The sequence below is a fragment of the Amphiprion ocellaris genome, chromosome 6 (assembly GCF_022539595.1).
Source record: "Amphiprion ocellaris isolate individual 3 ecotype Okinawa chromosome 6, ASM2253959v1, whole genome shotgun sequence".
Lineage (NCBI taxonomy): Eukaryota > Metazoa > Chordata > Actinopteri > Pomacentridae > Amphiprion > Amphiprion ocellaris.
The window spans coordinates 16,040,498-16,055,483 of NC_072771.1; the positions used below are offsets into that span (position 1 = coordinate 16,040,498).

A 14,986-nucleotide genomic window follows, 5' to 3' on the forward strand; every position below is an offset into this window, starting at 1 on the left:
CAACCGAAACCACTACAAAAAGACAAAACAACATCACAAAAACACGCAAAACAATAAAATGCAAAGTGACTGTTGGGTTTAAACCTGAAAATACACACGCTCAGCACAGGAAGGAAAGACAGTACTCACGAGCTCAGATCTTTTACTTGCAGCAAGGGGAGACAGAGACTGCATGCACTGCTGCTGCAGCCTTCCTTCTCCCAAGAGTGTATCTGCTCTGTGTCTTTTATTTAGTTTCAAACAGTCATGTAACATGGGGCGGCATCATGCGTCAGCATAAGATATGTTTAACAGAGAAAGTGTCAGAGAAAGTGTCACTTGCATTATCTTATCATATGGAACACGTTAACCCTGTTCTCATGTTTCTACTGTGAATACATACAGATGACAGTTAAAATGTACATGTACTTCTTCAACAAGAAGTGCTTACATATGCATAGAGATACCTTTACAGTCATACAATGATAACCACAATGAACCTAAGTATAATTCTTCTAACGTTTCCCTCCTGTTTATCATTGATGAATGTGAACTTCTCATAATCACATCATTACCACTTTTTCTTTTTACTTTTTTTCTGTAACATGTTCATGTTTATAACAACTTCATCAACTTACACTCAGAGGCTGTTTTCAAATCAACAATTATTTACACTTTATCGTCTTCTTCAAAAGGATTTTCTGCCATGAATGCTCTGAATTCATCACTCAACATTACCTCGGACACAGTCCCGCCTATCACTTTATTCATGAGTGTTTTAAAGCATGGGCTGATGCAACAAATAAACATGAAAAATAATAGCATTATTATGAGAATCGGTGTGGAAATCTTGAGTAGAATGTTAGACCAACTACCAGACACTGATGTCATCCATCCCATTTCCTAAATATGCTGTTCCTGTACATGGGAAAAAGTGTCATAAAGATACCTCTTACATTTGATACTAGTGGTGGAGATCTAGTGGTGGAGGGGACAGAACATCTCCTTCCTCTTAGTGTTGTATTAAAAATGGCGGCAACATTTGACTTGGGAATCACAAGAGCTGCAGTTTGTAATTTCACTAAATTGCACACCCCACACCATCCCTGGGGGAGGTACAGATAGACCTTATGACCGCAAACCCAAACGAGGTCAGTCGGGCAGGAGAATTCCCCCACGTGTGGAACCATTGTATTCATAACAGGTTCAGATACCCATCCCTTCACATTGCTAGGACTCCAACTGCGGTAAAGTTAATCGGTCTTACCCAATTATCCTTACACCGGGAACCGCTGCACAGGGGATGGCTCGAAGTACCTTCCACAGGAAAGTAACTCATGCAGTTTGCCACGCCTAGGTCCACATCTCCCCCAGCACAGTCTCTCCTGAAACATAGTGATGGTGTGTTTGGATAGCGTGCCATTTTGATTCCCTGTAGATTAGTCTCGTTAGTCTTTATACCAAAATTATGACTCCCTTTGCTCAAATTTCTGCAGCAAAAGTTTGGCATGGAGACAGTCAGCCTGTAGCACTGCTGAGGGCTAATACATGCTCAGGTTGCCTTGATAGCGGCTTTCAGCTCTTCCTTATTGTTGGGTCTGGTTCGTCCCATTCTCCTCTTGACAACACGTCACAGATTTTCTATGAGGTTCAAATCAGGTGAGTTGGCTGGCCATGGTCAGTGAACCATGTCTGAGTGGTTTTAGCAGTGTGGGAAGATGCCAGGTCCAGCTGGAAGATAAAATCTGCATCTCTGAGAAGCTCTTCAGCAGACAGAACCGTGTGAATGACTGACATCAGCAGAACTGCACACTTGTTAAATGTGAATCGCCCAGTTTATATACATCTACAACCACTTATATCTGGATGTAACAGCTTTAATATGCAAATACACAGAAGTTTATGTCCGTATACTAATACTAAAAAAAAACTCTTTGTGAAGCATGTTTCTTGTAACTGAATATTTTGTACCCCCCAAAAAGTTTGCAGTTTCGTGATCAAGTAATCAGGCATGTAATTTAGGATGACTACTGCTATGGTATTGCTTCTGATGTTCAATCTGCATGTGTTTGGTATGTCTAATATCTTTGTTAACACTGTATTCAGCATGATTTATGAATGAGTTTATGCATAAAATAAAGAAATAATTTCTTTTACAACAATGGGCTGTAATCAAATCATTTTGATGCCTTCATAACTTTTCAGACCCATTATAGGAGCTGCAGTCTCTTTTTTGGCAAGTGGAAAACTGTATTATATGAGTTGATCTGGTCTATTTTTCAAACAGTAAGAGGAATTAGACTGGTTGAAATGTAAGACGCAGCAGGTAAAATATTGCAGACACACGAGGGTAATCGCTCCTGTAGATATCAGTCACCATTTGGCACAACTTTTTATTGACTTTTTTTAATCTAAGTGTTAATATTAGGACAAAAAGTCTTAAAATGTTGAATATAATTGCACATTGAATTCCCAGTAATCTGTGAATGTAGTAGGCAGATGAAAAATGAACAGATAAATATAATGAAACATATTTTTGTTGTTTAAGTTCATGTATATGTCTATTCATCAATTTAGTCCTCAACCAAAATTTCTGTGAATTCAAAAACTTTTTTTTATTGTGTCAGATATTACAATTTGGCAAAAATGAGATTGTGATTAATTAAATACAAAGCCTGTAATAAATTAGATGAATTTTATCATCGTGTCCCACCACTAGTTTGAGTAAATTAATATTTAAGTTGAGATTTACAAGAAATATTTTAACCACTACTGTGTAAAGGGAATACTGCAGTTCAAAAGCACCTTATTTGTTTAAAGTGTCTGCAAACCAAATGTTATTGCACCATTGTTCATAAGGCAGTACTTTTAAAATAAAAATGTGCAATACACTACTTTGAAATTCATCATTTAATTTTGTGCATAAAAATTTGATTAATCGCAGAAAATCATGCAATTTACGGCGATTAAAAATTTTAATCACGTCCCACCCTTAGTATCTGTTACATTTGCTGTCATTCATCAGTCCTTCATTATGGATTTTATTGTTTTATTGGATCAAACAGGGGGCCATCTGACACACTTATGAGACTTGATTCACTTTAAAAATGTTCGCTGCGTATCCTCGCGATAAATCGGCATATGACCGCTTAGGGGACCGCGATCCTCAGGTTGGAAACCCCAAAAATGATCCGTAAAAACTGTAAAATGACACAGTTTCAAGCGTTTCTCACTAGATATTCTTATGTTTGTGTTCAAATGTGTATTTTTTTCCCATCTATTTCACTGAATTCCTCCAAAATGCAAGCAGACCTGTTTCTCCAACAAGTAGTTTTTGTTTCATCGTCAACAGGAGTGAAATGTTAAGGTTCTCTGAAACCACTCAGCTCACATTACACTGCATTTTATTAGTTTCTGTCATTAGCGGCATGTTGTTTCCAGATGAGGAGGTTACCAAACAGTTAAATCCTCCCCTACACTAAGGGCAGGAGGCGGAAGAGGTGTGTTTTCTCTTCACTTCTCTGACAAACACTCAGGTTTCCACCGAATGGCGAAAATGTGCGAAAAACGGCCGATCAGCAGCGAATAAGACAGAAACAAGGGAAGGAAGAGAGAGATTTAACACAAATTAACCATCAGAGACAGCTCGTCTGTTGTGGAGTCGTGGGACGGTGAAGGTTGTTTCCGGTCAGAGGTAAACTTTTTTAGTTTGGACACGGAAACAGCAGCGATAAGAAGAGTGTAGAAACAGTAAGGAGCAGCAGCTAAACCTCATCTGACTGCACTCTGCTGGGTTTTTGTGCGGTTGAAAAGCCTGTTGCAGCAGATTACAGCCCAAAAGCCACTTCTGTAACTGGAAGAATTGTGAATTACATTTATTTATTACTCTCACATGGATCCCTAATTAACAACAAAGAACCCTAGTGGTGAGCGGGGCTCATGTCTGCTGCTCTGACTCAGGACTCAGAGATGTTGCAGGTTTGATGCTGTTGTGTTGTTTTTGTGTTGCAGTGTTTTTGCGGGCAGCAGGATGGGGAACAGCAGCAGTGACCGGTCCGGCGGTGGCCAGGGGGACAGGTCATACAGGGACGGACAGCAGGGAGGGAAGGAAGCTCGTCCCAACATCATGATGGACAGCGGAGAGGACGCGGACCTGTTCCAGAGAGAAGATCCAAAGGTACGATGACAGATCTACACCAGGTCTGCTGTCACACACTCACACAGCTGACTGTTTTAAGGACATACAGATCCCACATTATGGACTGTGCCCATATACTGCTCTAGATAGCATAAAGACCACTAATGACAGGCATATTTTGCACAATAATTGTTTTTTTTATGAGATTATTATGAAAAATTCTGCACAATTAAATCTTTTACACAAATCTTTTAGATTGACTTGCATGAGGCAGAAAATCCTTCACGCCTAAAGTCACCATTGTATTTTATTCTTTTTTAATTCTTTGTAAAATCAGCCTGCCAGAGGGTCCAATTGGACCCACAGGATGACTTGACAAAGTGTAAAATTACAGAGGTGAAAATGAATACTTTCGGTGGAAACATTTAAAGACATTCAACCTTGTGCACTACTATGTGAGTCAGCAGCTTCAGTACGACAGAGTTTGGTTTGGTGGAACCCTATTGTTGATGCACTGCCACAGCTTTTATGCATTTTTTTTATGTATACATTTTTTTGACACCAACCAGGCAGAAGGATAACTTAACCTTCTTCCTTAATAGTTCCCACTTTAGTTTGTGCAGTGCATCAGTCCCGTGGTCAGGATTACTACACAGATGTGGAAATTAATGTAAGTTTCAAATCATTTCTAGATCTTGACAAGTTGTATAATACTATGTTCTTCAGTTCCAGATACCTGCGACTAAATGTTTTGTGTCTTTGTAGAAACACTTTGATCTGTAAGTTGTAATGAGTAAATGACAAACTGAGGCTTAATATTGTTGAAATTTCGCTTATTTTGCTAAAGAAATTTCAGGTTGTTCATAACGTTTTGTAAAAAGATAGTTCATTAAATGTGAATATTTTTGAAAGTACTTTTTTGCACTCAAACAAAGTAGAAAAATTTGGAGTCATCATTTTTTATAGGTTATTATGCTGTGATTTTACTGGTCCTGCCCACTTGAGATCAAAATAAGCTGAATGTGACCCCTGAACTAAAATGAGTTTGACACCCCTGTTCTCCGGGATAGTTTGGTTTTCTTAGTGTAGGGTCAGATCAGGTACTTATTAAGGGTCGAACAATGTGTCTTTTTCAGGGCTAATATCAAGCCGATAATTCGTAACCAAAGACACTGATGACCAATCACTAGAACTGATAATGATTGTCAGCAGAAGTCTCCATACACTTTTAAACATCGTGTATATCATGACAGTCTCGAGTTTCCAGCTACTCCTATAACTCATAATTTTCTGTTATGGAATCACTGACACATCCTGTCACAACAAAACAAACATGCATTTAGGTTCTTTCATAGATTTATTATAGCTCTTCTGGAAAAAATATACACACAGCAATACTAATATTTGATTAAATGTCCTTTGGTCATTTTCACCTCAACTGGATGTCTTTGGTTCCTGTCCACAAACTTCAGATAATATCTTTGACCACTTCTCTTGGCAGACTTTGTACAGTTCAACTTAATTTGTTAACTCTCTGACACAGACTTGTTTCTTCAGCACAGTCCACTGGATCTTGATGAGGTTTACATCAGAACTTTAGGGAGCATAATCTCTTAATTCTGGTGCGATAAAGCTATTTCTGTACTACTTTTGATGTTTTTTTGCCGACATCGTCTTGTTGGAACACCAAACTGTGTCTAATACCGTACCTTCTGGCTGATGATTTTAGGTTTACCTCCAATATACAGTTTAGTAGAATTCTTTAATTAAAAGGGAGCTTTCAAACATTTATCCTTCAGTCTTTATTGGCTGTTACAGGTGATCTGTAACCAAGCAAGTGGTGCTGTGGGCGGGACGTGTTGAACACAGATGGATAGAAGTGAAAGCTGAATTGGCACATTTTGAAATAAATTTATTGTGGAGGGAGTCATTTAAAAATAAATACATCCAATACTGATAGTTGTAAAACTGCTAAATATCAGATCTGGTCATCAGCCAGTTGACCCTTAGTACTGATCAAGTGCATTATCGACAGTAGATGGTGGTTTGAGTGCCCCAAGTGTGGATGAAGGACTAGCACAAAAGCTAAACTACTGTAAACAGATTTAGCAGCAAAACGTATTTTAACCCCCCCAAAAAATCTATATCAGTTTGAGTATGTTCTATATTAGAGCATTTTTACTGCTTTATTTAGCCATCAGACAACCTTTGGGTACTAAAGTCTTTATATTGCCCTCTTCAAAGACCTTTTTTAAGTGAGAAAAAATGTTTTGTTGCTGCCCTCATCCACAGCAGCTCACTGTTCAGCTCCTGTGCTGATCCTCCTGTCTGCTCCTGAAAACTTTAGTTGTATCAACTGTCATCTACTGTAACTAATACACTGACTATGGACAATTACCTCATAGAACCCAGCTTTAAAGAAAGCATACAGTCACGTGAAAGTCCCACATTAAACAATTTCCTAAAAACATTAAAACAGAGTGTTGCCTAAACAGTCCCATCTTTGTGCATGCAGTGCACAATTATAACACAACACATAATAAAGGCAGATTACTGTTAACAGCGCTGATAGCTCATTCAAGGTAGTTTAAAGTCTCAGCAAACAGATTTTAGTTTTGAACAAAAATGCGAAGGCTTCCTGTAAGAAAGGAAATAAATCTCAAAACATGGAAAAACAATGTCTAGATATCTATTCAGGATATCTGTGGGAAATCAGATAGTTGCAACATGGAATACTCATTAGATAGGAATATTAATTCCATAAATCTGAATACAGCTGTGAGAATATTATCAAAAATAGTAATATACATGATGTGCAATATGTGTTATAGACACAAACAAGGCGATATATTCTGTAATTACAGGAGCATGTACATGAATCACGTATATTGAACAGAGCTTATATATTGTTTCTTTTGAGGAGGACACACAAATTAAGGCATAGATCTTTTTTTTTTTTTGCAAGAAAACACCATACATTTACAACACACAAAGCAGTTTACCGTGTCTTCAGTGTTCTTCTCAGTCGGTCATTCAGTCAGAGGTTTTATTAGATAACAGAGAAAGAGGCTGGAGATGTTCTCATTAACACACCAACAATACATTGATATTATGCTCCTCAGGCTCCACAGGAACTACAGGAATTCCTGGCCTGGCAGCAGGACCTGGACAGTGACAGTAAAAGTCCTACACAAGCCAGACCAACTGTGTTCAGATGGTCCGGAGTCGCCAAAGAAGTCTTTGTCTCTGGCTCCTTTAACAACTGGGTCACCAAGATCCCCCTCAACAAAAGGTAGACAGTTGCCTCTGAAGATCATTCTATACTTCAGCTATGTGTTTGGATTAAAATGTGACTCGTGGTTGTTTCTCAAATCCAGTCAGAAAAACTTTGTTGCTATTGTGGACCTGCCGGAGGGAGAGCACCAGTACAAGTTCTGTGTGGACGGTCAGTGGATCCTGGATCCAACAGGGGTGAGTGGAGGCTTAAATATCACAGTTTTCCTTTGTTTTCATCTTCATATAAATACCTCCTCTACACCATCAAGCATCTATGTCATATTTCTGTGTGTGCTTTCTCAGGCCGTGATGACATCTAAAACTGGAACAGTCAATAATGTTATACAGGTGAAAAGATCTGACTTTGAAGTCTTTGATGCCCTCAGGATTGACTCAGAGGATTCAGCAGACATCTCAGGTAATGACACCTGTGTTAATTAATTAGTCACTTTGTTGAAACAGGCCAAATATTATTATAACATGTTTTTTGCCACTTGAAATATTTGAATGCGTGACCGTAAAAGAATTAATGAGTTTTCTATCAGAGTGGTATGAAGAAAACACCCAAAATGCGCATTTGGATGTTTTATTTCTTGGGCATTTATGGACATCAGTGCATCTTTCAAGAAGATATGCTTAATTTTTATATCTACACATCTCCTGATGAAAAGCATTGCTTAAAATATTGGTTTCCATTAAAAATGAATGGAATTTTACAATACATAACTTTAAAGATGTTTTCGTTAAGTTGTCTCCAATTCTGAGCAGGAAATTTCAACTTCACTAGCACTTACATGTACACATTTTTCCAGTTTTATTCCAATTTAGTCGTTTGTTTATATGTCAGCTATGACCTGATTTCTAAAACATTTTGTTCCAAAAAACGTAGAAACAAAACACTAGATTAGAAAACCTGTAAAAAATAACTGTCATACTATGAATATTCAATTGGGCAGATTTCATGGTGACATGTAACAGTTGTAAAATGTATCCTATTCATCTGCAGTGTCTCCCCTTCATCTAATGCAGTAAAGTCAGTGCAAATAGTAAATTTTACTGAGATTTTTATTTTACTATTTTTTACTTTCAGCTAGATGATATTTGCTAATGCATACCGGGGAACCCTCCTGGAGCAAGGCCTGAGGGGGAGCTAGCTGGCGACAATCTGTTGGGCAGTGATGGAGAAACCTGTAGGGGGTGATTTGGAGAAACGACATGCCCGATCTGAACACGAGTTGTGTTTTGTTATTGGACTTCTGTGCTAGTCATGGATTGGCCATACACCATGTTCGAGCATAAGGTTGCTCATAAGTGTACTTGGTACAGAGCACCTTAGACCAAAGGCTGATGATCAACTTTGTAGTCGTGTCAGCAGATCTTGGCTATATGTATCAGACTCTCGGGTGAAGAGAGGAGCAGAGCTGTCAACTGATCACCACCTGGTGGTGAGTTGGATCTGGTGGCGGGGAAGGCTGCCAGACAGACGTGGTAAACCCAAACCTGTATTGAGGTGTGAGCTGGGAACATCGGGTAGAGGCCCCTGTCCGTGGGGTTTTCAACTCCCACCTCCAATAGAGTTTCTCCTACATCACAGGGAAGGTTGGAGACATGGAATCCAAGTGGGCCATAGCGGAAGCGACTGTCAGAAGGTCACTGGTGATTGTTGCAGTGGCAGCCTAAAAACCCAACATAAAAAGTAAGTCGTCAGAATGAAGAAGGATCATTTTCAGGGCTGGTTGGCTTGGGGGTCTCCTGAAACAGCTGACAGTACCAGTCGGCTAAAAGGGCCACAGTTGTGACATTTGCTGAAGTTTAAAACTCAGGTGTAGGAGTAGTTTGGAGAGGCTATGGAGATGGACTTTTGATTGGCCTCGAGGAAGTTCTGGCAAACTGTTTGATGCTTCAGGGAGAGGAGGCAGGGTTTCACCCTTGCTGTGTACAGTCAGGGAGGTGAACTGCTGACCTGGACTGGGGACATTGTTGGGTGATGGAAAGAGTACTTTGCGGAACTCCTGAACCTGGCTAACACTTCCTCTGCTGCGGAGACAGAGCCTGAAGACTCCTGGGAATTTTTGCCCATATCCATGGTAGAGGTTGTAGAGGTAGTTAAGAAGCTGCTCTGTGGCAATACACCAGGTGTGGATGAGATTCACTTCGAGATGCTAAAGGCTCTGGACTTTGTTGGACAGTTTTGGCTGACGCTTCTTTTTAATGTCGCATGGGCATTAGGTACTGTGCCTGTGTAGTGGCAGACTGGGGTGGTGGTTCCCATTTTTAAAAAGGAGAACCGAAGAGTGTGCTCCAATCATCGGGATATCGCACTTCTCAGCCTCCCCAGGAAAGTTTACTCCAAGGTGCTTGAACAGAGGCTCTGACCGATTATCAAACCTCAGATTCAGGAAGGGCAATGCAGATTCTGTCCTGGTCATGGAACATTGGACCAGTCATGGGAGTTTGATCAGCCAGTCTAGATGTGTTTTATGGATTTGGAAAAGGCTTACGACTGGGCTCTGTGGGGGGTACTGTGGAAGTATAGGGTACCAGGCTCATTGACACAAGCCATCTGGTCCCTATACAACCAAAGTGAGAGCGGTGTTTGCATTCTTGGCACAAAGTCTGACACTTGTCCAGTGGGTGTTGGACTCCACCAGGGCAGCCCTTCTCCGATCCTGTTTGTGGTGTACATGGACAGGATCTCAAGGCACAGTCAGGTTGACAAGGGTGTCCACTTTGGGGACCTTGAGATCACATCTCTGCTTTTTGCAGATAACATGTTACTGTTGGCTTCATCAGACTGTGACCTTCAGCACACACTGGAGCAGTTTGCAGCCAAGTGGCTGGGATACAAGTCAGCACCTCCAAGTCCAAGGTCATGATACCAGTGGATTGCTCCCTCCTAGTTGGGGAGCAGTGAAGTGCAGTATCTTGGGATCTTGTTCATGAGTGATGGGAAAATGGAATGTGAGATGTAAAGTTGGCTTGGTGCAGCATCAGTAACCACTACAGTAATGCGAGTGTTATACCAGACCATTGTGGTGAAGAAGGAGCTGAACCAGTAGGCGAAGCTCTTGATTTACCAGTCTATCTACATCCCAACCCTCACCCATGGTCATGAGCTCTGGGTAGTGACTGAAAGAATGAGATTGCAGGTACAAGGCCCCGACATGAGCTTCCTCTGTAGGGTGGCAAGGCTCAGTGTGAAGCTCGAGAGCCCAAAAGTAGCTTGGAGTAGAGTCGGTGCTCCTTTGCAACGAAAGGACCCAGTTAGGGTGGTTCAGACGTCTAATTTGGAGGCCTCCTGGGAGACTGATTTTTTTCAGTATGTCTGCCTGGGAGGAGACCACAGGTAGACCCAAAACCCGCTGGAGGGATTATAGACCTAATCTGGTCTGGGAACACCTTGGAATCCTCAAGGAAGAACTGGAACGCGTTGCTGAGGCATCTGGGGCATCTGGGGTGACCTGTTGTGTATAAGTGGAAGAAAGTCTATGAATGGATGTATAGATCTTGAATAAGTCTGCTTTACTGCTTTGATATAAGTCTATATTGAAATAGTCTTGTGCAATTTTTTCCTAGATTTGTCCAGTTCCCCTCCTGGTCCCTACCAACAGGATGCATATGTAACCAAACCAGAAGACAAGATCAAACATCCTCCTATCTTACCTCCCCACTTGCTGCAGGTGCTGCTCAACAAGGACACTGGAATCTCTGTGAGTCCAGGCCTGATGCTTGTATTAATGATGTATGAAACTGGTTACTGCAGCAGGTAGTTTAATAAAACTGATTCTACTTTTGATTCTCCATCAGTGTGACCCGACACTGCTTCCAGAACCTAACCATGTGATGCTCAATCACCTGTACGCCCTCTCCATCAAGGTAACAAAACACACCTGCTTTTCACTGCTTGCACCAATTATTTGTATGTTTAGAAAGCATAGAAACATTATGTAATGTATTTCATTCCTATTCCATATGTATAAAATATTGGACAGCTGATATGCAAAGCCTCACATGTGATATTGTAAACTGTTGTGTCTTTGTACTGAATCAAAAAATGTAACATTGATTGACTCCCTCTCATTTTCTGTGGAGAAGATGCTTCTTTCTACCCAAACTGCTAGTGCTGCAGTTATTTTTTTAATACTTTTGTGATCATCATTTGAATCTAAATGCTCCTCATGTGATTGCGTTTTAGGACGGGGTGATGGTTCTCAGTGCAACACACCGATACAAGAAGAAGTATGTGACCACTCTTCTGTACAAGCCAATATAATCCACAGAGGTGGGATCCAGCCTCTTATTTTATAACATTTTATTGGTGTATACAGCTGCTATTTGGATTGACTTGCTGAAACTGGACCTAAATACCTTTCTAATGTCAGTGTAAAACATTTGCCAAAGCTGTTTGTTACCATTGTGTTGTCTGAAAATTTGCAAATGTTATGCCTAATTTTTGTATTTATGTATAGATCTCTGTGATCAGGTTCTATCTAAATACCCAAGATGACAAGATCAGGTGAATGTTTATGTCCATTCTAATTTCACTTGGTTTGTAAGTAGAAGTATGGTTGAAGAAAAGACCAAACATGAAACTTTTCCCTTGTGGCTCTGGTTCAGTTAGTACAAAGTCAGGGTTCCAGTGAGCCTTTATGTAAGTGACCTGGAACTATGAGAGACTGTGACTGGATAATATAAACTATGGTATAGTTAGATAAACACAGCTGCAATCTCTGCTATATAAACTCTACATATGTGAGCAAACAGCCACCAGGATGGTGAAATGTTAAAATCCAACAGGAAACCTCACATTGAGAGTCTCACTACTTTATTTCAATCTGATTCCTTTGCACAAAATCAGCCTCCTTTTACATCTGATTTTAAAAATCAAAAAGACATTAAACTTTTTGAGAAGAAACAAGAAATCCTCCCATATTTTCTCTGTGTTGCGTCACTCAGTTGGAACAGTGGACTTTGGTGTCTAGGTTTTTGTATTCAGGGTTGTATTCAGTTTGAGCAAGGCACTCAGCCGCCACACGATCGCACTCACATACAGCAGCCTGGCACTTATTGTTGGCACCTGCAGAGAGAGAAGCCTGAGTCAGCACAAGAGCAGACAGCTGCATGATCTTAACAACACAAACACAACATAATAGACATACTCTGGTTATAATGCCAGTGTGAGAATATATTGACGACAGTGAGTGCTCTCTCCACTGTTATTCAAGCTTCAATCCCAAACTGCGTAATGCCTATATATAGCTGTTGAAATATACAGTATTTATACACAGGGCCACAAGTGCAGCCTTGCTTAATTTACACTAAAGCTAAGTCTACTATTCACTGAATGCTGCCAGTGCTGGCAAACTGGAAAATGCTTTAAAGGCTGTAGACATGAGAAACCTCTACAGTACTTCTACTGTATTTAAATGATCAAAAATGTCATTATTTTACAGATATTTGCTGTTTGTTGGAAAAAAAACTATGTATACCCAGGACTGGATAATGGTAAAGCTGTTATTTCACAGATTTTCTCTGTTTTGTTAAGCTGCAGATAATAACTAAACAAAAGTGTTAAAAAATTATTAAATTCCACTTTCCCTTTAAAAACCCCCCAAAAAACAGGTCATCATTGTGAATGATGTCCCCTCAAAAATCTGCATTTTTGTAATTTTTTTCAGCATTTTTTGGGGGGACTTTAAAAAAAAACATCTACACTGTATTTTAATATTAAATATTACTAATAAATTGACAGTATATACCTCATCAGACCTCATTGCCCTGCAGTAAAGTCTGTAGCCCTGTGCTCCATGAGCAGTACTTGGACATTTTTGTTCCTGTATAGGTTTGAATAAATTCCCCAAAGTCAAAACACTAGTATCTGAATTTCATCAAGGAGAAGCTTGAGTCACAGAAGAGTAAAAGCATCTTGAGTGAACCCCAGTCCTAGTCTTACCTGAGCAGGTCACTTTATTACTTGAACACGTGTAGTCATAGGAAATGACATAAGGAAGATCAGCAATAGCTGTGCATCCAGGCGTCTTTCTGCTTGTTTCATAGCATTTATCATGAACTTTACAGCACCTAAGAATACATCAAGTAAAGTATCATGTTTAAGACAATCTAGAGCTGCTTCCATTTCAAATATGATGACAGGGAAATGATGCTTCCTACCTGTCCAGATCATCTAAAGGGGTGCCGGATCCCCCGATGCCGCACCAGCAGCCGTAGTCACTGTACTTCAGAGGGTTAACACCGGGCTGGGAACAGCTAATCATGTTCCCAAACTGCCATAAGGCCTTAGGCAGCAGTGCACCACTGGCCACACAAGCTGGTAAAGGAAGATAAATAGACAGTAAAGCGATCAGGAAGAAACAAGATGCAGAAGTGATCTCTGGTAGAAAACAGCATTTATACAGATATTCCCTTTACAGTGTGTGCTATTGTAAAGAAGTGACAGAGATTTCATTCTTACCAGTGAGAAGCAGCAGCAGCAGAGGAGCTGTGGTATTCATGTTCACAGTCGTAAGAAACCAAAATCTCCCACAGCCTGCTTTTATAGAGGGAAGAGAAAAAAGAGCGATAAGATGACAGCCAAGGGGCGGGAGCTTTAAATATGGAGTTACTCTCTACCCAACACGTAATCACTTTTACGCCATTGGATACTAACTCCAGATGTATAGGTTTATATATAACCTTAAAATGTCAAAATATCTTCTTAATTATTTTTTTAAAAATTTGCCTGTTCTCAGATATTATATCCACATCAAGTGCAACATGATACCCATCTAAAAACAACACAACAAACTTGTTGGACATTTTTTTTCCTTTTCAAAGGCTGACTGGCACATTGACAAAGGATTTTTCATCTTTTCAGACATTTTTAATCAGTTATTCTACAACATATTTGCTCTGGTCTTTCTGTGAGCTCTCTGTTTTCCCTAGAAGCTTGCATTTCCCAACGCTGAATTTAAAACAACTTTCCAACGTACAGCTGTGTAAATACACAACACTTGTTGCAGTTCCCATGACGTTCCACTGCACCAGCAGTGTTTAGATGTTAACATAAAAGGAAAACTGTACTTGATACTGTCATGTTACAAACGGTCAATAATGGTTGGAATGGTGGTGTTACTATCTGAAGGAGGCAGGTCCATGAGAAAGTCCAAGACTACCATGATTGTTTTGGGATAGGAAGAGGCTGGAGCTGATTGGTTGTCATCATATGGACACAGATGGAGCAGGCGGCTATGAACTCCTGGGTGTCCTTTTCCACGGTGGGTCACCAGAGCCTTTTGTCAGAGAACGCCCAGAGTATGGGAGGTGCCAGGGTGACGGGTCAACTGCAAGGAGTGGCCCCACTGAAGAACCTGAGATTGGACAGAATCAGACACAGACAGAGAATTAGGAGGTCCGTTACCTGGATCTGGCAGGAGGGACTGGGCCTGGCGAACCCGAGACTCAATAAATAGTCTCAATAAAGCATCGGGCTTTACGTTGCAGGAACCAGGTCAGCTGCTATTTGGATTGTCTTGCTGAAACTGGACCTAAATGTCTTTTTTACCAGTGGAAAACATTTGCCAGTGCTGTTTTTAT

At 40.3% G+C, this 14,986-nt stretch overlaps 2 protein-coding genes across 2 annotated transcripts; one reads left to right on the forward strand and one right to left on the reverse strand.

Annotated features, from left to right (window-relative positions):
- Positions 1-3,489: 3,489 nt before the first annotated feature.
- Positions 3,490-13,161, forward strand: prkab1b (protein kinase, AMP-activated, beta 1 non-catalytic subunit, b). The gene is made up of 8 exons (XM_023278846.3): positions 3,490-3,673; positions 3,991-4,156; positions 7,240-7,409; positions 7,495-7,588; positions 7,697-7,811; positions 10,970-11,103; positions 11,201-11,269; positions 11,589-13,161. Exons 2-8 carry the CDS (start codon positions 4,010-4,012, stop codon positions 11,664-11,666), a joined length of 807 nt encoding a protein of 268 aa, XP_023134614.1. The 5' UTR covers positions 3,490-3,673; positions 3,991-4,009; the 3' UTR covers positions 11,667-13,161.
- On the reverse strand, positions 12,202-14,716 carry LOC111574313 (phospholipase A2, minor isoenzyme-like). The gene is made up of 5 exons (XM_023278847.3): positions 14,566-14,716; positions 13,866-13,943; positions 13,565-13,721; positions 13,347-13,474; positions 12,202-12,470 (listed from the first exon to the last, which is right to left on the reverse strand). The coding sequence occupies exons 2-5, from the start codon at positions 13,903-13,905 to the stop codon at positions 12,346-12,348; spliced, it is 450 nt and encodes a 149-aa protein (XP_023134615.2). The 5' UTR covers positions 13,906-13,943; positions 14,566-14,716; the 3' UTR covers positions 12,202-12,345.
- Between the last annotated feature and the right edge of the window lie 270 nt (positions 14,717-14,986).